This window comes from Heloderma suspectum, chromosome 13 (assembly GCF_057233095.1).
Source record: "Heloderma suspectum isolate Gila_16-S chromosome 13, 16-S_ref, whole genome shotgun sequence".
NCBI classification, from domain to species: domain Eukaryota; kingdom Metazoa; phylum Chordata; class Lepidosauria; order Squamata; family Helodermatidae; genus Heloderma; species Heloderma suspectum.
In genome coordinates this window covers 27,610,354-27,636,767 of record NC_139470.1, presented here as the reverse complement: position 1 = coordinate 27,636,767, position 26,414 = coordinate 27,610,354, and the positions used below count along the sequence as shown (strand labels likewise).

Sequence of the window (26,414 nt, the reverse complement as noted above, 5' to 3'; positions counted from 1 at the left end):
TTCCTACGTCTAGCTGCGGAAACACGAAGCCCGAGGTTTTGCGTACGAAGGTCTTTCTATCCGTCCGCCGCTCTCCCAGCATGCTCAGTGCTCCTCAGCCCCGCGTCGTGGGGTCTTGCGTAAGCTGCCTCTTCGAGGCGTCTAACGCGGTGCCTGCTCAGGATGGCTGCCGCTCGGCGCGCTTCCCGGCGCGACGGAAGACACAAAGCGGCTCCTCCGTCGTCCTCGCTCGGTCGGCGGCGCTGAGTCCGGCGGATGTCGCTCCTGGCCTGCGGCCCCCGTCCAGGCAGCGACGAGAACACCTCGAGCGGCTGGGGCGGGGGCCCTGCTGACGCTCCAGGGGGCGGAGCCTGCCGAGGCCGGCCTGCCGGAGCCCCCGCGCGGGCGTCGACGGCGCGGAAGAGGCGCGGCGGCGGCAGCGGCAGCGGCCATGGGCGGCCTGGAGAAAAAGAAGGTACCGCGGGCCTCCAGATAACGCAGCCCGTGCGGGCGTCGCGCTGTGGGAGGGCTGCCCGCCTTCCCGCGCACGGATGAACGTCTGAAGGGGGAGACACGCGTCTCGCCGCGCCGCGGCCTCCCGCGTGTCTGCCCGCGTCAGACGCGTGTGAGCAGCCCCCGGCCCCGAGGCCGGTTCAGAGGCCCTTTTCCGGGTGCCCCCGCCGAGGGACGCCGGGGAGGCGGGGCGCGGCTGACGGGCCTCGAGGGCGCCGCCCTGTGCGCGTCCGGGCGGAGAAGGCCCCGCCGCTCCCCGGCCGGCGTCGCTGGCAGTCGCAGGGCTGCCTTCCGTCCGAACGCGCCCGGGGTCGCGCCCTCGGCCTTTCAGTTGCTGCTCGTGACGCGATTTGTTCCTCCTCAAGAGGGGGCTTACGGCCTCCTCCTCCTCCTCTCCGCTTTAGCCTCACAACAACCCTGTGGGGTCGGCTGGGCCGGGAGCCTGGGACTGGCCCGAAGTGCGCTTCTGCGGCCGAGCGGGGGCTGGAAGAACCCGGGCCTCCTGGCTCCCAGCCCAGCCCCTCTGGCTGCTACACCACGCTGGCGTTAAACCTGCTACGGCGCTTCGAGCCCTTGCGTCGCTGCTAGGGTTTATTTCGGCGTTTTACTTTCATTCTCTACGGAGTGTCAAGCTTTTGTGTCGTATCTTTTGTTCGTGCTTTGTGGTTTTGATCGTTGTGAGCCACCCAGAGAGATTAGGCTACTGGGCAGTGTAGAAACGCAATAGATAAAGAAATAATAAAGAAAGGAATAAAATAAAAAAAATAGCCCCACATTTATGGGATGCATTTCCCTAAGGACAGTCGCCAGGTGCTGACGCTGGCCTCTTTTCAGTGGCAGGGGAAGGAAGGCATTCTTCTTTTCCCCGGGCATCTGGGCACTAGTTATGGCCCAGTTGTTGTGGGCTGTTTTTGTGGTGGTCAGGCATAGGATGGGGACAGATTTTGTGTGGTGTGGATGAAGACTTTTTGTATTCGTTTATATTTGTATTGTGTTGTATTTTTTTTTCCTGTTATAGATTTCTGTATGCCTATACATAAATCACTTTGAGTCAGATTTTGTGGTGGGAAGTGATGCATAATAATAATTGTTATTGATAATAATAATAGTAATATGTAGAAGAGTTATTTCCAGGGGGTAGCTGTGTTAGTCTGTTGCAGCAAAAACAACAGAGTCTCCCAGCACCTTAAAGACATTTATTTTGCTATAAGCTTTTGTGGAGTAAGGCCTTCTGTCCCTCAAATATAGCCTCCTTGTGTAGCTCCGAATATCAAATGCTGGGAATATACAATATATGTAATAACTTGCCTGGCCCATAGCTCAAAATATGAATGGAGCAGCCCTCACCTAATACTTCAGTGAGGCTGTGGGTTACTGTGGGCTTTGTTTGGGTTTAACTTGAGGGATGGCAAATATTGACATTTGTGTCTCTCTTGTTCCTCCCCACCCTCAAAAAAAGTATGAGAGGGGTTCTGCCACCAACTACATCACCCGAAACAAAGCCCGGAAGAAACTTCAGCTGAGCCTCGCAGACTTCAGGTAAGGAAAGGAGCAGATGTTTACTGGCCTGTTGTAGGAGGCTGATACGTCTTTGTGGAGGGAGAGCTTGTGTATTGCAGTGATGCTTGGGATGGATGTAGTGCAGCTTTCTCCAACCAGGTGCCCTTCAGATGTGTTGGACTGCAACTCCCATCATCCTGAGCCAGCATGGCTGCTGGCTGAGAATGATGGGAGTTACAGTCCAACACATCTGGAGGACACTAGGTTGGGGGAAACTAATGTAGTAGGTCTCTGCATGCACAGACATAACACACCACTGGGTCCCTCAGTGCAGCGATGTGGGTTTTCCAGAAAATTTTGAACTGGAAAATTTTCCTCTGCAAATTAGGCTGTATTTGCATGTGGTCATTTGCATCAGAAAATTTTCAGTTTGCATCGGAAAAATTTGTGATGCCCTAGAAAGTGATCTAATTTAGCATGTGTATTTTATTTGTAGTTAATAAACAAAGCTCAAAGTATCTCATGTTAATTTTTTGTCCCTGTACACTACAAGTATTTGATCTAAAATATCTAAGGGTGAAAAATTAAAGTACACGGAGGGAGCAATCGTATGGCCACTAGTTAGTGGCTAGATGGCCTATAGGGTATGTCGGTTTCCAAGAAATGACCTTGGAGCCTATGCTTTGAGGTCAGTTCCCAGAGAACCGACCTTCCCCCCACACTCACACACACTGCTTCACAGGCAGGTAGGAACAGCCCGGCGCTCCGTGCTTGGAAGAGGAGTGCGGAGCGGCGAAAACAGGGCATTCCAGGGCAGGGAAAGTGGAAATGCTGGTACAACACATCCTGTGTCGTACTGGCAGCCGCTTTCCCTGCTCCTCTTTCCCATGGCTAGACAGCCGAAATCGGCTGTCTAGCCGCAAATGCAGGGCGGCTGAAGCACGGAGGGGACGATCCTGTCCATGCTTCTCCTGCCCTGCATTGGATAGGCGGTCGCCTTCGAACTGGAAGGCAACCACCTATCCCCATAGGATTGCGCCCTTAAAGTAATTAAATGTTATGTTATGTAGAAATTTTTACAGGAGTACTTGTAAAAATTTAATGTCAGTATCATTTACTTCCTTTACGTTGTTTGAATTTTTTTTTAAAACAAAGGTACTGAAAACTGTTAACACACTAAGGGCACAATCCTGTGGCTGCCAGACAGTGTCTAGACAGCTGTAGGATTTTTCGGTTTCTGGGAACTGAGCTCGGAGCTACAGCTCCAAGCTTGGTTCCCAGAAGCCTCATCCCCTGCCGCCTTGTAGGCAGTGCGTTTCGTCCACAGCTCCACGCTCATAAGAGTAGCATGGAGCGGGGGGAAGGGGGCATTCCCAGGGGCAGAGAGAGGAGGAGACTGCGGAAGCACTGTTATGATGCTTCCTATGCGCTGTCTGGCCTCCCACTCAGGCCCTGACTAGACAGCTGAAATTGGCTGTAGCTGTAAATACAGGGAGACTGGAAAGCGGAAGGAGGATCCTGTCTGTTCTCTGCCCACCCTGCATTGAATAGTCGGCCGCCTTCGAGTTCAGAGGCGGCCGACGATCCCCATAGGATTGCGCCCTCCGGTTGCAGTCCCATGCATGTTTAGACAGGGAAAAAAAGGCCAGGTGTCCACCGTTTGCCCTAGGTGTGAATGGAAACCATTCACACCTATGTGGGAGAAACGAAAGGGGTGCACTTTGGGGGCATCCTTAGGGTGGAGGCAAAACCTACCCTCCATCCCCACAGGGCTCCAAGCCAGGGGTGTTTGTTTTTGGTCCTGCCACAGGCTGAGAAACATTGACCTGGGATAGATGAGGGATGAATATCTTTCTGCCTTTTCTTGCCTGAACGTGAAACCACCTGGTGGCAGGGGAAAGGACCAGTGGGGCAGCTCTCACCTGCCATTCTTCCCCCTCTCCAGGCGACTCTGCATCCTGAAGGGGATCTACCCCCATGAGCCCAAACACAAGAAGAAAGTGAACAAAGGATCCACTGCGGCTCGGACCTTTTATCTCATGAAAGACATAAAATTTCTCCTCCACGAGCCCATCGTCAACAAGTTCCGGGAATACAAGGTATCGTGATCCCGGGGACCCCAACAGCCAGTCTTAGGTCTTTTGAATTGGTCGGGTTAGTTTTGTCCAGTGCAAAGTTTGTTAAGCTGTTAGCCTTTCTTGTGAGGAAGCCGATGTCAGCCCGATGTCATCTGCAGTTGGTTAGGTGTAGCTCTTTCCTGGTTGCCAAAGGGGGAGGGACTCGTGGAATATTGGAGGGCAGGAGGCTGGAGCATCGAATTATGGGCTGGCTGGCAGGGAGCTGGGGAGCCTGACGGCTCTGAACCCTTTCTCTTTCCAAGGTGTTTGTTCGCAAGTTGCGCAAGGCATACGGGAAGAGCGAATGGAACACAGTGGAACGGCTGAAAGACAACAAGCCTGGCTACAGATTGGACCACATTATCAAGGAGAGGTAAGAGATGGAAGGCCCTGGAGGAACGTCACAGAGCAGGCATGCTGGAGTCTAAGTAGCAGGGCGCAGGAGTGTCCAAAAGGAGGCCTGAGGGCCTTACTGGACCTTTTCAGGATCCGTAATGTGGCCCACAGCACTTCTATCACCCTTCACATGTACAGGACACTGGTATCCTTGACTTTCACAAGGCTCCCCCTTCCCTCTGAAGTAGCAATGCAAGGGTCAAGGAGTGTGGCACATATAGACGAATGAAACTAGAAAGTGCACAGCAAGGTATTATGGCTTCATAGTTCTTGTTGTAATTGCCATGCTAGAAGTATTTTGAAAATAGCTAACATGCCAAAATTGCAGAGCAACTGTTATTTTCTCCACTGTCTCCCTGAGGTGGAATTGAGGGGTTGGCATTGAGTTAAGGTAGAACTGACACATCATTATTTTTCATAATGAAAAATAATGTGTTTCTCTCTTGGGTACATTATTTTTTATTTATTACATTTCTATACCGCCCAATATCCAAAGCTGTCTAAATCTCTAACTTATCCCCCCCTCCCGTTTCTATTTTAATTTGAGAGCCCTGGCGTTGGGATTGGGAGACCACCAGGGTTCTTTTGATACGTGTGAACGTGTTGCAGGAGGAGGCAAAATGGGGGACTTGTGTGCTGTGGTTGGGCTTCTTTTTCCCGAAGGGTATCCCCAAAAGCTCAGGCTCTTTTATCACCTGTGTTATACTTAATCCATCCAGACTGGGTCAGGGATGTGGCTTTTCCAGAAATGTTTCTAGAAATATTTCCACTGCCCTAAATGAAAGGAGATCTGATTTAGCATGCTTGTTTGACTTAGGGTGCAATCCTATGCATGTTTAGACAGACAAAAAGTCCAGCAACTCCCAGAATGCTGGTAATTGTAGGACTTTTATTTTCTGTCTAAGAATGCATGGGATTGCGCCCTTAAGCCCTAGTCAGGTGTTTGGGAACTGTGTTGATTAAACACGGGAGGAAGGCAAGAGTGCGTTGCCCCATCTGTCATAATTTCCAACACCCTCTATGCATGGAGGGTGATCTTCTGAAGGGGGGAGCCTCCTCTCTCCATGGAACTCTCCAGATAATTTGTGGAGAGCCTCCAGTGATAGTCTCCACTTCAGAAAGTCACCCTCCACATGTCAAGGGAGACGGGAATGATGACAAAGGGGCAAGCATTTTCTTCCTCCTCCCATGTTTAATCAGTACAGTTCCCAAACTGCTGAATATGCATTCATTTTGTTTACTAAATGTATGTCATGTTAACTTCCTATGCTATAAATGTCTGAAAAGTTTTTCCAATAGCCCAATAGAAATGCAAATGAAATATTTGATGGGGGGGATGCAGTGCACTTAGTGTGATTTAAATGTTATGTTCAAACAAATTCAAAGCGTTATTTGGAAATTCATTTTATTGGAATAATGTAAAACATCTTAAAACATGACAAGTGAATTTCCTTGTGTTAGATTTTAAGACAAGTTGAAGACACTGAAAACGGTTAACATTCTAGCCTTACACATGTGCGCGTAAATATGTGCCCTTCCTGGGGATGGGCACCTGAGAAAAGGTTAATTACCACTCATATCTAAAATCAAAGTTGTATTGCATCCATTCCAGTTGCCCAGTTTGACTTCCATTTTGTTCATTTGCTATGCTGCACATTTATTTTATGAAGTAATGCATTTCTAAAAGTGGGCTAAAACTTCTAAAAACTTCAGAACGGACTGTAACAGTCTTGGAGGTTAGGGTCATCCTTTTTTAAACCTGCTTTTAATTTAACTTTGCATCCTCCCAAAGAACTTTTGGAATTGTAGCATAAGTGATAATTCTTAGAGAACTACAATTGCCAGGAATAGGCGGGGAGTGGCAGAGATTGGGAAAGATGAGTGAAAGTTAAATTTCTTTTTATCACTATGTATAGATGTATATGGACTAGATCTCTATAGTTAGAAAGGACCACGGTCCAAATCATCCTGCAGCTTTGTCATATTTTCTGTTCTGAAACATTTATAGCATGATGGTGAAAGCAGGGCCTTCTTTGTATCAGACCCCCACTGATCAGCACAGTAAGAGGCAGGAGTATCTGGGAGAAAAACTGGGAACAGGCAAAGCTGGCTAGGAGAAAAAGCTAGTGATGTTGCTTGAGATTGAGGTCCCATTTGAAGCTGTGTTTAGGATCAGTAGGACGCATTCATGGCCCTGCAGGGCAGAACTACCCTGGGAAGGCCTCTTGCGGATGGGGCTAGGTGAAGGCTGGGCCAAATTTAGCCCCACAGGGTTCCCCAGATGGCCACGCCCCCCTCCTCAGCCCACCCCATTTTCCCCAACCACTAATTGCTGGTGGTTTCCCGGCTCTTTTCTAAATGACTGAAAACCCTTTCCTAAGGCTTAGTTAGTGGCAGTAAAAGCTTGAAGTTGCAATATGCAGGATTTGTTTGTATTTTTGACCTGATCTCTTTTGCCCACTCCTGGGCTAGCTGAATGATGCTGGTGTGGAGTTTGTAAAGGACTTTAGGCAAAAGCTACATTAATAGTTTTTCTGTCTTCCTCTTCCTTTGTCCCCATCCGTGTGGTGGCTGCAGATACCCAACGTTTGTTGATGCCTTGCGGGATCTGGACGATGCCCTCTCCATGTGCTTCCTCTTTGCAACCTTCCCACGCACCGGCAAGTGCCATGTTCAGACAATCCAGTTGTGCCGCCGGCTCACCGTAGAGTTCCTCAACTACGTGATTGCCTCGCGCTCTCTGCGCAAGGTGAGCAGGGAAAGGCCCTTGGGAGTTGTGATTACAGGCGGTGACTGTTTCGTTTGGATTGATCATTGACTGGGTTGGCACAGCACACTAACCCACACTCAGTGGTTGAGTGTGGGTTGTTGTTGAACTGTGGGTTGCTTCTTGAACCACGGGCTACCATGTTGTCTGAACCCAGGACATTTTCCACAGGGTGACTTGTTAACCATGCAGTGTGGCTTATTTTTCTCGAACAATTGAACCCATGGTTTGTTTTTGGGTTGTTCAGGCTGGTTAACAAGCCACACTGCAGAAAATGTCCTGGGTTCAGACAACGTACTAACCCACGGTTCAACGAACAACCCATGATTCAACAACAACCCACACTCAACCATTGAGTGTGGGTTAGTGTGTTGTGTGAACAGCCCCAGTGTGTGTTGAGTGGATAATAGAGGAAGTATCCAAGGATGCTGCTGGTCATTTCTTACCTGTGTGCAGTATCGGAGCTCTCTGTTGTCTTCTGTGTTGCTTTACTGACTGAGCTGTTTGCTCTGCTCTCTTGCCAGGTATTCTTGTCCATTAAAGGCATCTACTACCAGGCCGAAGTGATGGGCCAGCTTGTCACCTGGATAACGCCATATGCCTTTTCGCACAATGTGAGTAGCAGGCATTTATCCCCTTCAGCACAGGCACAGATCCCTGTGTCTTATTTCCCCTGCTCCCACACCATCTCCCCCTGAAAAACAGATGCATCCAACTCCATTCAGCATCAAGATTATGTGATGGCCAATGTTGAACCAGAGAAATCCCGGTGGTAATATTCACGCTCTGCACAGGATTTATTAATATTATTTATTCATTTCATTTCTATGCTGCCCAATAGCCGAAGCTCTCTGGGCGGTTTACAACAATTCGCAAAAAATACGAACCGCAACACTATATAGCATTACATAATACAACATTATAATAAAACATAGTCTAAAACATTTTAATGTACAAAATTTAAAACAATTGTAATAAACAATTGCAGTAATAGACATGTTCAAAACAACTGAGATAAATGCCCCATCATATGCCATTCAATGCCTGGGAGTAGAGGGCAGTCTTAACCTGGTGCTGAAAAGATGACAGTGTTAGCACCAGGCGAGCCATACTGGGGAGCTCATTCCTCACAGTCGGGGGGCCACCACTGAGAAGGACCTCTCCCTTGTTGCCACCTTCCAAGCCTCCCTTGGAAGAGGCACTTGGAAGAAGGCCCCAGATGTTGATCATAGTGACCAGGTGGGTTCAGAACAGGAGAGGTGGTCTGTCAGGTATTGTGGTCCCAAGTTGTGTAAGGCTTTATAGGTTAAAACCAGCACCTTGAATTGGGCTTGGAAACACAATGCTAGCCAACGCAAGCAAGTCGTACATACTCAGAGCTTCTAGTCCCACTTATTAACCTGGCTGCCGCATTTTGCACAAGCTACAGATGCTACAAATGTAGCATTTGTGAATGTGACACATCTTCCAAGGATGTTGAACCTCAGGCCTGCAAGCCAAATCCAGCCCTCTGGGGTTTCCCAGAAGGCCACGTCCCCTCTGCCATGCTTCACCCCTGACCACCAATAATTTTGTGATTCCCTGGCTTTTACACCATTTTTTCTCTCCATTCTAAAAGGCTGAAATGCCTTAGGGTGCAATCCTCTGCATGTTTAGACAGAAAAAGTCCTACAACTCCCAGTATTCCCCAGCCAGCTGTGCTCTGCCACTGGAATGTGTCTCCCAAGAGCTCCTCCAAAAATGATTTCAGCCCTCAGATCAAAGGAAGTTCAGCACCCCTGCACTGTGCGATGGGATCCTGGGAACCTTTGTGAACGGCCCAGAGAGCTTTGGCGATTGGGCAGTGTAGAAATGTAATGAAGGAATCAAGCATGTTTGGCCCTGCTGCGCCCCAGTTGTGGCTGCATTTTGGTCCAGCACGCTCCCTTCAACGCTCTCTCCCTCTTTAAGGTGCTTATGTGTTCTACTTGTCAGCTGTCTCTAGGGGAGGGAAGCTCCTTTGCACAGAGGTCCCGCTGCTGCTGCAAGCAGCTTTCTGGAGGGTTACTCATTGACCCGAGGGCCTTGGCTCGGAGTGTGCCTTCCTTCTGTTGTTTGCTGGAATGGAATTTGGGTGCCTTGGCCAGATGCCTGGCTCCCTCTGCATCCTGTGCATCCTGACCTGCCCTTGTCCTTGGTGCTTGCCTGTGCGAGCCGAGATCCTCTTGGGTTGAAAATAATTAACCTTGTTAAAATCAGGGTGAAAGCGACTGAATTAACGATTGACCCCAGACGTGCTGCTCCATTGCTGGAAGCCAGTATGTGGCCAGTTTCCTGGACGCAGATAGTTCTGTTCGTTTATTTGCATAACTTACCCTCTAGCTTTTCCTGTCCTGCCATGCCTCAAAGCAGGTCGCACTAGTAACTTTCCCTACCGGGCTTGTTAATAGCCACTTGAATAATAGCCACTGCTCAAGGCGAGCAGGCAGGGAAGCATCTGTGAATGGGAAGGGCTGGTTTTTGTTACTTTCAGGCCGTTGATGTGCCCTGAAAGAGAATGGAAGGGGCTTGTCAGGATTGGGCCCAAGCTCCCTGGTTAGGTTTTGGACTCTGGTTCGGGGGCAGAGCTAGAAGAAGCCCAGCCAAGACTGGGAGCTGGGGAAGAAATCCCCCAAGGCTATCCAGAAGTCAGGGATGAATTTTCCCAGGGTCTCATGGAACAGGAGGCCCAGGTTCAGAGGCTGTCATATCTCCTCCCTGTGGAAACTCCCCTTTGTCAGAGGGGGAGGGAGCACCAGAACTGACAGACACCGGAGTTCACCACAGAGTTAAGCAGGTGGAGTTGAGAGGAGGTTGGAGATGGTCTGCCAGACTGGCAGCCTGTCTGAAGTTGGGTCAGGAGGACCCTCCATGCAAGTCAAATTTGGCTACTGGAATGGGTACAATTCCAGTCAAATCCAGAATGTAAAGTTTTAGAATCATAAAATAATAATTTGAGTATAATATTTAAGCCACATTAAGTGTACTTTATTGTCCCGTCCCCCCCCCCCATTTCTGTTCAAATACTTTTGGCTATTGGACAAACTTTACATATATTTATATAGTGTGTAAAATTAACATGACATACTTTTGTTTTGTTTATGAAATGCAAGTCAAATACATGTGCTAAATCAGCTCCCCAACAATTTGGAGCAGTGAAAAACTTTCCAGGGGAAAATTCAGATCCAAAGCACTCTGTCAAACTCACATCACTTCCCTTAGCCTTAGGCCATCCTGCTGGGAATGATGGGAGTTGCAGTCCAGACATCTGGAGGGCACCAGGTTGGGGGAGGCCTAAAGCCTTGCAGGACCACAGCCACTAGGCGGCCTGGCTGCTTGGCTGTTTATATGCCAGCTGTTTTTGTTCCTCATTTGTGGCCCATTACATGATGCTGCCTTACACATCTATCCCATCGTTGTCTGTCATTACTGGCAGCTGCCTGTATGTTCATGATGCCACAAATGATTAACGTAAGTATGTGCAAACAGGCAAGTCACCAAGTTTTGCAGATACATATTTTAAGGACTGTATCATCTCTGTAACAAGGTCCAACTATAAATCCTCCAATCTCCAACCCAAATGAAGGAATTTATTTATTTATTTATTTATTTCATATCTATACCGCCCAATAGCCAAAGCTCTCTGGGCGGTTCACAAAAATTAAAACCAAACAGCACACAATAAAACAATTTAAAATATATAGAACATTAAAACCACAATTAAATATGGAAATGAGACCTTTGCACTGGTTAACAATGCTTTTGTTCTTGTGCCGTAAGCAGGAAGATAAGACCTTGTTACCTTTCATCTGGGATTACCTTTATTATCACTGCCGCATTTCTAGGTGTACACTTACGGCAGTTATGAGCCTGTAAGCATAAAACTCTTTCATTTCATGTATTTCATTTCTATACCACCCAGTAGCCAAAGCTTTCTGGATGGTTCACAATAATTACAACCCAAAATACAACATACTAGAAACATAATATAAAACCTTTAGCATACAAAAATGTAAAGAACAATTTGAAACAGCTGGAAAAAAGTTAATAAAGTAAGTTAATGAAATACTGGGTCCCAATAAAACAACTGACATTAACAGGTCAAATGCATAGGAGTAGAGGAAAGTCTTGGGGCTGTGGTGGCTTAGTGGTTAAGATGCTGAACTGCAGACCGGAAGGTCGGCAGGAGCAGTTCGAGACCTGAGTGCCGCGTGACGGAGTGAGCTCCCGTCTTCAGTCCTAGCTCCTGCCAACCTAGCAGTTCGAAAGCAAGAAATTGCAAGTAGATAAATAGGTACCGCCTCGGCGGGAAAGGTAACAGCGTTCCGTGCACCTCGGTGTTTAGTCATGCCAGCCACATGACCACAGAAGCGTCTTCGGACAGCGCTGGCTCTTCGGCTTAGAAACGGGGATGAGCACCGCACCCTAGAGTCGGACACGACTGGTTGGGGACACCTTTACCTTTTAGAGGAAAGTCTTATCCTGGCTCTGAAAAGGTGACAACCCTGGTGCCTGCTGGACCCTGGTGAGGAGAACATTCCACAGTTGGGGGGGGTAGGGGCTACCACTGAGAAGGCCCTCTACCTTGTTGCCATCTTCTGAACCTTTCTTGGAAGAGGCACTCAAAGGAGGGCCTCAGATGTTGATCATAGCATACACGTAGGTTCATACCTTATCAGAAACAATGCAGAGCCTTTCAGGAATTAATCTTCAAAGTGTAGGAACGTAGGAAGTGGCATCATCCCAAGTCAGACAGTTGGTCCATCAATGTCAGTATTGTCTACACCAATACAGCCATCAGGTTTGTGGGGTCTACTTTGTTTTGCTGGGGGTGATGGGAGTTGTGCTCCAACACATGTGGAGGGTGCCTGATTAGGGAATACTGTTGTAGGTCCATCCATACAGCAGTCTGTTTCAATAGTGGCCAGCCAGATGCCTCTAGGAAGTTCAAGCGGGACATGCAGGCAAGAGCCCTTTCCTGTGGTCACTCCCCAGTGACTGGTATTCTGAGGTTCACTGCCTCTGAACATGGAGGCTTCGTTTACGCACACTGTGTGTGCGCGCTGCGAAAGTGGAGAAGTGGATATTTAAAATTTCTGTGTGGACGTAGAATTGGGAGTTTGTAAAAGAAAACAAGTTTGTGCATGATCCTGTGGCCTCATTGACTTCACGGACCTATTCCAGCACCCGACTGATGTGGATTACAGGGTGATGGCTACATTCACCGAGTTCTACACCACTCTCCTTGGTTTTGTCAACTTCCGCCTCTACCAGTCCCTCAACTTGCACTACCCCCCAAAGGTGAGTCAAGTAGGCAGGGGCATGCGTGGGAGCCTTATTCTGGGAAGGAACGGTGTGGAATTAAGAAGACGGCGGAGGGAGATACACAGTAGTTGGGATGGCAGACCTCTTGCATTGCACTCTTCTGTGGCTGCAGGAAAGAGCAGTGAGCAGGCTACTCCAGCCAGGTGTCCTCCAGATGTGTTGTGCTGCAACTCCTACAGCCGATACCAGTGGCCATGCTGGCTGTGGATGATGGGAGTTGCATCCCAACATCTGGAAGACACCTGGTTGGGGAAGGCTGGCATAGAGGAATGCAGAGGAAGCCAGTCGAGCCTTTGGGTCCTGTCAAAACAGTGTGGCGGAAGCCCAGCTAGAAGTGGAAGTAAAGGAGGGACAGGGCAGGGACATCAGTAGGGAGGAGGGAGCCAAGGACTGGCCAAGGCGCAGCTCCCCTGTGTGGGCCAGTGGAAGTCCAGTTGGGGGCGTGAAGGTGGTGGTAACTCTCCAGGATGCGCCTTCCGAGACCATCTCTACTTTCTCCCTAGGTTTGTCCCTCCTTCCCGCCTACAGCAGCGGTGAATAAATTTGGGGTGAGGGGGCAGCATACTCTTGTAATCGTGCTCTGGAACGATGCTGTTTCTCATGGTGTCCCAATCAGGACTCGCACAGGAAAAAAACAGAGGAGGAGATCACCCTTCCTTATTCAAAACTCCTGTGCTCTTCGTCTGTTTTTTGAGGTCATACTCTGCAGTTGTAGCACCGGTCTTGGGTTAAAGAGCACCTGGTAGTGCTGTTGGAATTTGTTTATTAATTAAAATATTTATTTTCCATATTTTGGTCCAGAAGGATCCCCAAGACTCAGTTTAAAGCATCAATGTAAATGCATCAAGTTTAGAAAACATCCATTTAGATTCAAGATAACTGTCAATAAAAACCAGCAACAAAACCTGAAAATCAGTAACCAAAATCACAAAACAACAGAAAGGGAGAGGAAAGATCAAACCGACCTCAAATTATGGTGAAATGAAAACATCTTAAGGCAGGGGTGGGTGATCTCTGGTGGTCTGGGGGCCACATTGCCTCCCCAGAACCACCGGGGGCCACACACTACCCAACACCTGCTACCGCTGAAATTGTCACCGCTGAATTTGCTATGGCAGCAGAAATCACGGCCATTTTCCAAGGGAACAAGGCTGGGTGTGTACCTTATTTGGAAGCAGAATTGCACTTCCAGGAGCATGGTTCTGCTTGTGAAAAAGGCATGTGCTCCCTGTGTGCTTCGTTTCTTGGGAAATAGCTGTGATTTCTGTGGCTGTGGTGAGGGCAGAGAGCTGCTAAATTGGCCACGGGGCCTGCATGTTGCTCACTCCTCTCTTAGAATCATAGAACAGTAGGGTTGGAAGGGGCCTACAAGACCGTCGAGTCCAACCCCCTGCTCCATGCAGGAATCCAAGTCAGAGCATCCCTGAGAGATGGCTGTCCAGCCTCGTCTTGAACGCCTCCAGTGTGGGAGAGCCCACCGCCTCCCCAGGTAATGGGCTCCATTGTCATATTGCTCTAACAGTCAGGAAGTTTCTCCTGATGTTCAGCCGGAATCTGGCTTCCTGTAACTTGAGCCCATTATTCCGTGTCCTGCACTCTGGGATGATCAAGAAGAGATCCTGGCCTTCTTCTCTGTGACAACCTTTGAAGTACTTGAAGAGTGCTATCCTATCTCCCCTCAGTCTTCTCAAGGAAATGCTGATAAAGAAAGGGCCTGTCGGCCTGCTCAGGGTGAGATTTCTGCAGCCTGGATGCCAGAAGTGAGCCCCCCATCTCAGAAAACCAAAAACATGAGGGCACCGAGACAGAGTAAAGCAGGGCCTCTAATGAAGACTGGAGTGGGTGAGCAGGACCATATGGGAAAAGGGCAGTCCTTGATTTTGTGGTAAGCTTTGACTTGTTTGTGAAGCATAAAAAGGGACGGACTGCACCAACAGAGAGTGGGAAAGGGGGAATCTGTCAGATTCTTGAAGATTCCCCTTTGTACTGGTAGCATGTGCAAGTGTTCTCTTGTTCAGTTGATGCTGAGGAAGCCACACCACCCCTGTTTTTCTCTGCCTTTTAGATTGAAAGCCAAGCTTCTGTACAGCTGAAGCCGGAGGATAGAGAGTCATATGCCTTGGACTCAGAGAGCTACATGGAGGTGAGAGCGCTGGTGTTCTAAAGATCCCTGTGCTGCCAGGATTCAAGCACCCGGGCAGTGTTGTGGCTGTACACCTCTGATTCTGCTTTGCAGCCTGCCCCAAATCTGTTTGCCAAGGAAATAAAGTTAACGTCTTTCACAGTTTACACTTGAGTTCAGCCTTTGCCCAAGCTGGCGCCCTCCAGATGTTTTGGACTACAACTCCTAGCATTCCTGACCTTTGGTCATGCTGGCTGGGGCTGATGGAAGCTGAAGCCCCAATCATTTGGAGACATCAGGTTGGAGAAGGCTGCTCTAATTAGCCCCAAGATAATGAAATCCCTGTTAATTTCTGGTCTTCCTTTTCAGAAACTGTCAGCTCTTAGTGCCAGCCTGGCCCGAGTGGTAGCACCAAACCCAGAGGACGAAGCAGAAGTGGATGAGTTCCCTGTGGAGGGAGTAAGTGTTCCATGTGGAGCCCCAGAGTTGGGGGAGGGGAAAGGATGCCACACGTTTAGCACACCCGTGACTGGGGCCTGCTAGAAAGTGCCTTTCTGTGTTACGAAGGCCTTTCCTGGGAACGTGGAGGTGAGTGGTGTGAGTCACTACTCCAGTACGTCGTGAAGGGATTGAGAGGGCCAGAAGCAGGTGGCTCACCTGGAATGGTTGCCAGAGATGTCTGAGCTCTTTCTGGTTTACCTTAGAATAATTTTGAAGATCATGTGATAGTCTCCATTCCTAATGTCAATTGTCTAGTCAGCAAATCAAAAACGTACTTCAGGTGCAATCCTATGCGTGTTTAGACAGAAAACAGTCCTACAATTCCCAGCATACCCCAGCCAGCATGGAGTGCGCCCTTCGTAGCTGAATTCACCTTCCTAATGGCTGCAAACTTACATCTCAAAGGATTCAGCCAGCTTGAGTCAGTTAGCCCATTATTAAAAAAAAAAAAAAGAGCTTGAGTTTTTGGATGTATATCAGAGGACAAAAAGGTGAAATAAGCCTATTCAGGCATCAGCATAGAGGTGTCTGTCACAGGGGACAACCAGAACTCAGCACCACAACTGTGGTTCAATACAGAGGAATTCAGAACTAGACGTTTAAGCACTAAGCACTCAAAGCCGTCTGCCTGAATGGACAAATCTGTTTTGCTTTCTCTCACATCTGAGTGTTGTTAATCTCTAAGTTCTTACCATCCTGGAAAGAAGGAATCGGAAAAACAAAACAAAACAAAATTCTCACCCACTTCACATGGGAGATTTAGTTCTCCTGAGGGCTGCAGCCAATTTTAGCAACCCCTGGGAGAACTAAATCTCTCACGGTTCGTTGACTTCGTGCTCTGGAATGCAGTTAGCAAGGACATCGGGGCAGTGGGAGGGGAGGATGCCCCTCGGCTGCTCCCACAGAAAGAAGGGCAGGGAAGCTAGGAATTAATTCTTTAGTTTGAGCTGGGGAAGACCCTAGACATTAAGTTCCAAGCTCAAGGTTGGAGACCTTCACAGGTTTCCCTACCTATAGTGTGAAAAGGAGTCACTATTTATTTATTATTTATTTACAATGTTTATATACTGCTCCACATCAAAAGATTTCAGAGCAGTGAACAGCAAAGATAAAAGAATAAAACACCGTGTTAAAACAATTAAAACTTTTAAAAAGAGACCAGTTCTGATAACACCGAATTTAATAAACTGCGGCTGGTCACTCAAGGAAGGCTTCCTGAAATAACAATGTCTTCAGGAGGCACTGGAAGCAACAAATGTTGGTGCCTGCCTGACCTCCAAAGGCAGGTTGTTCCACAGGAAGGGGGCCACCATACTGCAGGCTCTTTTCCTGGTGGACTCCAATCGGGCCATGGCTCCATGTGCAACCACCAGGAACATGCTCTCTGATGACCTCAGTGACTGGGCAGATTGGTAAGGAAGAAGGCGCTCTCTCAGGTGTCCTGGTCCCAAGTTGCTTAGGGCTTTGTACACTGTAGAAACTGGGCCTGCCTCATGTTGCCTTTCCCTCCACCAGGAGAGCGCAGAACAAGAGGAGGCCCGTCAGAAAGAGCAGGAAGCCCTGGAGAAACAGAAGAAGCTCTTTGAAGGGTTGCGTTTCTTTCTCAACAGGGAGGTGCCCAGGGAACCTCTGGCTTTTGTTGTCCGGTATGTATGGATTGTTTGGGCTTGGACCTTTTCTCTGGCTGTGGGTTCTGCATAGTATACAAGGGTAGTACCAGGCCGTGGTAGCTTGACTGCATTTTGGTGGCAGGGGTGTGTGTGTGTGTCATTCTTGAAGAGCAATTAGCAAGGTTTACTTGGAGAGGGAGCGGAGAGAATCTACTTGCAAGGGCCTTGGCTTGTAACAGCAGAACCCTGATCTCATTCTAGGTTCAGGGATCTTGACTAAGAGCTAAGCCTCCATCTCATGCAGATTTTGCACGAGTCATCAGTAGCTAGGACTGCATGTACAAGTTTCTAGCCCCTATGAAAGCAAAGCAGAACTTCTTTGTTAACTACATATTAGTTAGCCCATTATTCCCCTCCCCACTACACTGTGTTCTAAGCTTCCCCCCCTCCTACTAACCAAAGAGACATTACTTAACGTATATATTTACAACCAGCGAGACTAAGATGAGTCAAGGCTTCCTCAGTCCGTTCTTGTTGCATCTCCCTCAATTCACGCCCTCCTGTATGTATATCAAGCAAAAATGTGTTGCTGGACCTGGTTTTTGGTCACCTGCTTGATCAGTTCAAAAAGCATGTGTCTACTTTGGCAGGTGCTTTGGGGGCGAAGTGTCATGGGACAAGTCCATTTGCATTGGTGCTACCTACAGTGTGACAGATCCAAAGATCACCCACCAAATCATTGACCGGCCTGGTTTGGAGAAACAGGTGATCGGCAGGTGGGTGCTGCTGCTTCTTTCTCAGAATGATAACTTAGAATCATACAATCATAGACTTGGACAGGACCTTGCAGGTTATTTAGTTCAACTCCCTGTTTGGTATCGGGATCGTGCGACTCCAGCATTGCGCAGGGATGCCCACCCAGCTTCTACTTCAATATCTCCAGTGCTGGTTACTGTCAGGAATTTCTTCGTGTTAGACTATTGGTAGCTCCTAAAGCAATGCTGCTTCATCTATTTATTATTTATTACATATCTATACTGACCCACAGCTGAAGCTCTCTGGGCAGTTTTCAAAGGTTAGAACATTAAAAGTACGATCTGGAAAATTTAAAATATAAAAAACACATGAACAGGCAGTATGCACAAAGACAATGTATATCTAAAACGACTTTGAGCAATCAGCCAAACCATAAAACATATCCAGGATCAATTAAAACTCATCACATGCTGCTAAATGCCTGGGAAAAGAGAAAAGTCTTGACCTGGCACCGAAAAGATAACAACATTGGCGCCAGGCAGGCCTCATCAGGGAGATTATTCCACAGTTGGGGGGCCACTACTGAGAAGGCCCTCTCACTTGTTGCTCCCTTGTTTTTGAACCCAATGATCCTGGATTCCGGCATAAAGACCTTCTTAGGCAATTGTATGCAGCTGCAAAGTTATGTATAGCTTGTAACTGGAGGTCTGCAAAGCCAACCAACTAAAGAGCAGTGGATTGATAACATTTGGGAGACTATGAGTATGTGTAAACTTACTCAGCAAGTGCAGCAAGCAAGGAATCCTAATGTGAAGAATGATATTATGACACCATGGTTTCCATTTATTTCCTATGCTGAGGCACTTCAAACTTTTGATAAAGTTCCAACAAAAAATGGTTGCCTATATTTTTTCTGCATACAATGCCCAAATACAAATGGCATATACCGGCACGTGTTCCTTTCGTATGTTATGGAGCTTGCGTTTTTACTTTAGAAATTGAGCTCCTACTTAGATTTATAATTAGTGAATTCCTTTGTTTCTTTTGTGATTGTGATCTATTATGATGCACATTCTTCCTCCTCCTCTTTGTTGCTTTTATTTTGTTAACCTTGTTTCAAAATAGAATAAAATTTTATGATTTAAAAAAAAAAACCCTCTCCACGGAAGGAGAACCCATCACCTCCCAGGCAGTCTGTTCTGCTGTCAGGCAGCTCTCATCATTGAGTGGTTTCTCCTAACGTTTAGCTGAAATCTGCTTCCTTGCCATTTCCACCCAGTCATTCTAGCCCTCGCACTAGAGCAAGAGAAAACAATTCTGCTCCATCTGCATGACAGTCCGTTGGATAATTGTCATGTCTCCCCTTAAACTTTTCTCCAGAAGAGAAACACACCCGGTATGTTTTAAAATGTGGTGCCCAGAACTGGAATACTCCAGAAGCCGCCTCACTGGTGCAGAATAGAGTGAAACTATAACTTCTCATGATATAAACACTGTGCTTTTGTTAAGGCAGCCTAAGACTGCATTCGCTTTTTTAGCAGCCACATTACACTGCTGGTTCATGTTCAGCTTGTGATGAACTAGGAAACCTGGATCCTTCTCCCATAGATCGCTGCCAAAATAAAGTGGCATAGGGTGCTTCTCCTTTCATATGCATTACATACTGTGGAACCCCGGCCTTCTTTTGCTTTTGGCACTGTGGGTGAACCTGAGGCCTGGATAGTTAGGGGGCCTGGCCATACAGGAAGTCCCCAGTTCCATTTCCGGCATCTCCAGGTGGGGCTGGGAAAGGCTCCTCCCTGAAGCCTCTAGTGGTTAGTGCAGACACTGAGCTAGATGGACCTGTTATGGTTTTGTCCTTCGCTGAGCATTATCAATCTATAGTTCCAGTATTTAGAAAGCCTCTGGCTGCCAGCTAACTACCCATAGCTGATCAGTACACTTCGAACAAAGTATACACTAAAACTTGTTTAGGTGGATTCAGTTTTGGTTTTGTACTAACAAAAATTAGTAAAGGAAAATGTTTTTGATTTATTTTTAGGATAAATATACTTGTAACATCACAACAAAATAGAACTTGTGTAAAATGATGTAAAAACATCATTTGTTTTTAGACGTCTAGTTGTAATAGCTTAAAACGAAGAGATCGCATTCTAAGTATCAAGTTCCCCATTCAGTACTGAATAGGCTATTTGGCTGACGGGTACACAAGCCTGGTGAGCTTCTAATAAGAAGCGCCCACATTCTGAAATCAGCACATACTTACACCTTTTTTGTGTAGTAATTACGTCATAACTATTATCAGCTGTCCATAAATTAGGGCTCACAGTCTTAATTATCTCATTCTTAAAATATTGGAACATACAAAAAAGGCTTACATGTATACCTTTCAGGCTAAATAAGATCAGTTTTGAATTTTACCTTTGAGAAGATAACTCCTTACTCAAGATGTGCCAATTAAACCCAGGTCTATAAATTTTTCTAGACATCTGTATATCAAGCTTTTGGATGTGTATGCCTCACAGTATTAGATCATTAATTGATCAGCGACAACTTTCAGTATACTTTTGACCTGAAATAATACAGTCACACTCATTGCTTCATTACTCAAATAACTTTTTGGTCCAAGTGATAGGGCCTTAACTCAACATTTTTTCTTTGGATACCATCCAAGTCAACCATTATCTTTTATGCCAGTTATCCAGAATTCATTGTGGACCTACTTGTGTTTTTACATTGTTTCCCCCTTAATACAGTTACTACTTTTTACTTATTTGCATTTTCAAATTCTTAATTATTCATCAATAACATTTGGCATTTGCATGTAATAATATAACATTTTACATTGTTTTAAGAGCTGTGGGTTAGCATTTTTTCAATCGTCTTCCCAGCAAGTCTAAGTCTTCCCAGCTATTTCCTAAAATCCAGGACAGATCAAGGGTCTGACTCAGTATACAGCAGCTCCCTATCTTCCTAAACGTACCATTAAATGCATGTGCCTCTTTTGGTAACGTGAGAATCCAGCTTGGCCCACTCAAGACTGTCAGAAAGTTGCTCTTTTCTGTTACACTGGAGGCATGCTGCAGGCAAATCAAATAGTTTTTCCCCCATTTTTTCTCTCTAGCTGGCTGTGTATTCTGATTCTCATTGGCTTCCTTTCCACCCCAGGTATTACCTCCAGCCGCAGTGGGTCTTCGATTCTGTCAATGCCAAGCTGTGCCTTCCAGTGGCGGATTATTTCCCTGGTGTGCTGCTGCCTCCGCACCTCTCTCCATTTGTATCTGAGAAGGAGGGGGACTACATTCCACCGGAGAAGCTGAAGCTGCTAGCGTTGCAGAGGGGTGACAAGCCGGGTAACGAGACTTTGTTTTATTTATTGATTTGATCTGTACCCTGTCTTTGTACAAAAAAATGGCACTCAAGGCAGTTTACAGAGACAGTTAAATTACTTTCTGTGTCGTCTGGGCCAGTGTTAAGCCTTAGAGTTCTACGCTGATGTATTGTGTTCAGTGGAGGGTGGGGAGTTTTCTCTGGCAACCTGCCTTCTGAACATGGTGCTCACGAGTCATCACACAACTTCCTTTCTGTAGCAGAAGAGAGTGGGTCAGGAGAGGAGGAGGAGGAGGAGGGTGAAGATGCAACAATAGGCTCAGAGGAGGATTCTGACAAAGAGGATGAAGGAAGGCTGAAGAAGATGGAAGTCCAGAGGTCCCAGAGCAAGGTATGTGGGAAAGTTGAAGTATGTGTGCATATTTAATAAAAGCTAAATATTAGAGACCTACAATCAAAAGCTTTAGCCATCTTCACATCTGCAATAATGTGACCTCTCCTCTTTGCCTGGCCTCTCTCCCGGTTTTCTTCCTCGTCTATTCCTCTTCCCCTGGTTTCCCTCCAGCATTGCCTCTTCCAACCCTCCTTTCCTAGGCCCCTGCTTCTTCCTTTCCCATTCTAGGACCAGAGTAGCTCGCTCAGTGGTAGCCAAAGACCCTTCTGCCTGCTCCATTCTTTGGGGTGAAATTAGTTCAAGTGCCAATGGAGGATTTATCGCCATTGAAAATCCCTGCAGTGCATTTTTTTTAAACAAAAACTTTAAGATCTAGGTCAACATGCAGCATGAGCAAGCGGTGTGGGCAGGGTTACTGAAACGATAAAAACGTACTATTGATCTTCATTTATGATTTCTAGCACTCCTAATGTGCAGAGTGCTTTACCATGCTTTAGGGTGCAATCCGATGCATGTTTAGACAGGGAAAAAAGTCCAACTCCCAGCATGCCCCAGCCAGCATGACTTTTTTGGTCTAACCATGCATAGGATTGTGCCCTTAACTCTTCTTTGATGTATCATCTCAACACCTTGTGAGAGCAACTTGTGCCAATCCCAGGTTGCCCTGAGAGCTTTTTATGTTGAGATCTTGCACTCCTGTGTTCACCATGTTCCTGGATGTTTTAAGCTGCCTCCGTGTTTAAAAAAGACAAAATAGAACTTGCTGTTTGAGCTCACTCCCCCCTTCTTCCTCAGAACCTCCCTGTGAAGGTGACAGCTGGCAAGGTTCTGAAGGAGGACAAGCAGCGGCTGGTGCAAGAGCAGCAGAGTGAGGAGAAACGCTTGGCCATCATGATGATGAAGAAACGGGAGAAATATCTCTACCAGAAGATCATGTTTGGGAAGAAGCGCAAGATCCGAGAGGTATTGCAGTGAGGTTGCTCCTTCCCATGCTGGGCTTGTGCTCTTTTTGCTGTTGTGGACCTTGAACATTTTGCCAGTCCAGGGGGCTGCGGGGTAGAATATTGCACACCTGGTTGCCATCTTTTTTCTTTTAAATGGCTCCTACACCTTTAACAGCAGTCTGACCTGGAGACATTAGCAGGTGGTGACGATTATTTTAAATACAATAGATTTACACCTCCAAATAAAACGACAAAACATCAGTAGATAAGCAGCAGATACAAGATGAAACAGTACTTAAAATGCCCGAGTGCATAAGAACCTTTTTGCCTGGCACCTGAAAACCAACAATGTTGATGCCAGGCAAGCTTCCTGGGCAGTGTCAGCCAAAAAAGCCTTCTCTTCCATTGGCATGAGTCTTACATCAGATGGAAAAAGGACTTGGTAGATAACCTTAGAGTACAGGCAGGATGATACAGGAGTAGGTGTTCCATCAGATGCTTGGGTCCTAAGTTGCTCAGGGCTTTAAAGGTAGGCACCAGCACTTTGACGTAAGGCTCTGAAGCAAATGGGTGATCAGTGAAGCTCCTAAGACTGATGAGATGTGGCTGGAATTTTGTCCCACTCAGAATTCTGGCAGGTGTATTTTGCACTAGCTGGAGCAGGGGTCTCCAACTTTTTGGGTCAGTGGGCACATTTGGAATGCTCTCACAAAATGGCTGCCATGGGGGCTTGCCCGTTCATAAAATGGCTGCCGTGGTGGGTATGGCCAGCCACAAAACAACCTTTTCCCAAAAGGCAAACTGGTGAGGCTAAAAGAAAAGTAACTTGTCTAAGAACCTAAGTACAAGGCATACATGACGACTGCACTCCAAAGCACAATACCACCCTTTCAAACCCAATTAAAAGGGCCCCTCTTTAATGAGCTTCCGTCGTGCATTAAAAACGTGGTTGTTCAGGCAGGCATTTGGGGTGGGTTAGGGTATTTTAAAAAAAAATTTGGTAGAATTTTACTGTTTTAAATTGTTTTATGGTGTGTTGTACATCGCCCAGAGTGGCTGGGTGACCAGCCAGATGGGCGATTAATAAATTTAATAATAAATAAATAAATAAATAAATAAATAAAAAGAGATGGTGCTAGAAGGCAACACTTCACTGGGATGTCAGCCTCCCAGTTTAGATGATAATTTTTAAAAGTCTTAAGAAATAAAATTAAAATCAGGAGTGAAGAGAGGTGTCCAGAGGCAGCTACATGTATAATGCTTTGCAGTAATCCAGACAGGAGATTACCAGAGCATGGAGACTGTGGCCAGACTATCACTATCCAGGAGAAGTTGCAGCTGGCATATCCAATGTAGCTGATGAAAAGCACTCCATACAACAGAAGCCATTTGGCCTCAAGTGACAATGCTGGACCCAGGAGGACCCCCAAGCTACAAACCTGCTCGTTCAAGGGGTGTGGAGCCCCACCCCCTATATCACAGCAACCTTCTGCCATTTTGGGTTGTGCCCTTTTGTTAAGACATCCTTAAGCTGCTGTCTACAATGGGTGGCCATCAGTAAAGTGGTGGAAATCAAGGCCTCATTACACAGTAGTGTCCTGAACTTGGGTTTGAGGGACACATTCTGAGGAGCATTTGCTGTAGCTTGAGATGTGATAATGAAGGAAAAGGAGAGTTGACTCTCTCAAGCTTTCTGTCAGACAACTTCCAAAGTGATGTGAAACACACTTTAGTCAGATGCTGAAAATGCGTGAGACTAGATGCCTTCCACCACCTGATGCCCTCCAATGTTTATTCAGAGCGCAATCCTGTGCATGTTTAGACAGAAAAAGTTCTACAACTCCCAGCATTCCCCAGCTATCCATGCTGGCTGGGGAATGCTGGGGGCTGAAGGAATTTTTTTTTGTCTAAACATGCATAGGATTGAGCCCTTACTGTATTTTCCAACCACCCAGTCACAGAAGTACCCTGGGCGGTGTATAATCCGTCAAAAACATAAAATACAAACATTAAAACAAGGGACAAGAACACAGAATCAAACAAGATAAAACCAGCAGCAAAGAATAAAACCAGCAGCACATAAAACCAAATTAAAACAAACAAAATAAAGCACTAAAACAGTTCTTAAAATGCCTGGGAGAATAAAAAGGCCTTCACCTGGTGCTGAAAAAAATGTAACATAAGCACCAGGCAAACCTCTCTGGGGAGGGCGTTCCACAAATGGGGTGTCACCGCTGAAAAGATATTTTGAACTACGTCTCCTAGCGTTCCTGGCCATTGGCCTTGTTGGCAGGGGCTGATAGGATTGAAGTCCAAAATATTTGGAGGGCACCAGTTTGGGGAAGGATGGTATACAGGATCAAACGGGCTCGCTTTGGAGAGCAGATGTTCAACTCCACAGCGCAGGTGCAAGGGGTCACCGCAGGCCATACTCTGTATGTGACCCAAAGTGCAGTGTTGCTGCAAAGCTCTTGTGTGCTCTGCTCTTCTGCTTTTGGGAGAACATCTCATGAATCTTGTGGCCTTGGCTTTAAAGTTCCAGACCAAGCATTGGAAAAGCTTGGCTGTGCATTCAGCCTAACAGAGGAGAATGGCCTGTTAGCGAGGTTTGTCAGAGGAAGGGCTCATATAACAAGGGTATCAGAGTTGCTTATTTTTGTGTGGCATCGGCTAATCTATTTTCTCTTTCTCAGGCAAATAAACTGGCAGAGAAACGCAAAGCTCATGATGCAGCAGCAAAATCAGAGAAGAAGAAAAGCAAGAAGGCACGACGGGAGTAATGTGGGCTCCTCGACTCGGCCTGGCCCTTCATACGCAGGTCTACAAGATGGACACTTCGGACCTCATGTTGAGCCTCTCAGCTGGACCTGGGAACCTCAGAATTCCAAGCTCTTGTGGCCTCTTCCCTCGAGTCGTGCTTCTCCAAGGCAGGCAGTGGCACTGGTACCTTGGCCATGTAGCCAAGAGTGTCTTTGAGGAATGTCCACTATAAACAAATCTGTAAAACAAATCTGGATTTTCCTCAGTTCCCTTTAGGATTTCCCCATTGTACAATGGCTGACCTAGTTCTCACTTTGTGAGAAGATCTCTCCCCTTCTCTGCCTGTTTTGCCACAGAGAATAATAACTAGGCCTAGCCACCACAGAGACCAGCCTGCATTCTTACATGTCGCTATTTTCCAGTAAGCTTATGGGAGGAGCAGTGAGGCCCTTCAGAGGCAAAATACCTCAGGACTGTTGCTGCGCTTTGTAAATAAGCCTACTTATAAGACCAGCACAAAGGCTCAGGCAGGGCACTCCTATCTGTGTAAGGGAACAGCTTGGGATTGGAGTAATGTGTACATGGTTTTTTCTTTCCCCTTTATCTTGTTTGATTCTAAGGCCATCCGCCAGCACCCATCCTAGCTTGGATAGCTACAACAATACATTTTCACCCCAAGCTGCTTCTCCCCTTCAATTGTAAATGGCAGGTTAATTATGTTCTCTTTTATTAAACTGACCTTTGAAATGGTGGCTTTCAGCAGAGTTTTTTTTACCTATATTGATGTCGTAATATATGATGTACCTATAATTTTACCTATATTAATGACAGAGAAAATGGACTTTATGGTTTGCCTTCTGCCTTTATCCGACTACATTCATGTACAGCAAGAGTAAAGACATGGTAAGAAAGGGAACAGCACCATTATTTAGTGGGAGCAGGAGAAAAATTCTATATTCGTTTTCAAGAGCAACTGAATATAATTCAATTTTACATTTAACTCTTCTGTAACTGGAGGTTCAGAAAAAGAACACTGCTGCTTATGCAGGGTTTATTACTTATTCTACTTATTTAATTGATTAAAGGTGCAATCCTATGGCCGCTAGACAGCGTAGGATTTTTAGGTTCCCAGAAACCTAACTTCCCGCTCCCTCCCCTGCCACCTTGTAGGCAGCGCAGTTCATGGCTCTGTGCTCATAACAGCAGCACAGAGCGGGCGAAAAGGACATTCCTGGGGGAGGGGACCATGGAAGCACCACTGCAACGCTTCCTATGCACCATCTGGCCTCCCCCCCCCCCACTCCGATGCACTCTCGCTCGACAGCCAGAATTGGCCATTTAGCCGCAAATGCAGGGCAGCCAGAGCGCGGAGAAGATCCCCT

The 26,414-nt window shown here is 46.8% G+C and overlaps 1 protein-coding gene across 6 annotated transcripts; it reads left to right on the top strand.

Annotated features, from left to right (window-relative positions):
* The first annotated feature begins 330 nt into the window (after nt 1-330).
* Nucleotides 331-25,779, top strand: PES1 (pescadillo ribosomal biogenesis factor 1). 6 transcript variants are annotated; one of them, XM_084819459.1, is made up of 15 exons: nt 331-454; nt 1,952-2,031; nt 3,938-4,091; nt 4,373-4,482; nt 7,083-7,254; nt 7,797-7,886; nt 12,475-12,591; nt 14,681-14,758; nt 15,107-15,196; nt 16,754-16,884; nt 17,499-17,624; nt 20,773-20,957; nt 21,198-21,325; nt 22,124-22,291; nt 24,966-25,779. In XM_084819459.1, exons 1-15 carry the CDS (start codon nt 431-433, stop codon nt 25,050-25,052), a joined length of 1,740 nt encoding a protein of 579 aa, XP_084675585.1. In that variant the 5' UTR covers nt 331-430; the 3' UTR covers nt 25,053-25,779. The 6 variants fall into 6 exon arrangements, with proteins under 6 accessions (XP_084675585.1, XP_084675584.1, XP_084675586.1 ...); XM_084819458.1 differs by having other exon boundaries at nt 21,195-21,325; XM_084819460.1 differs by lacking the exon at nt 331-454 and adding an exon at nt 672-1,081 and having other exon boundaries at nt 21,195-21,325.
* Nucleotides 25,780-26,414: the final 635 nt, after the last annotated feature.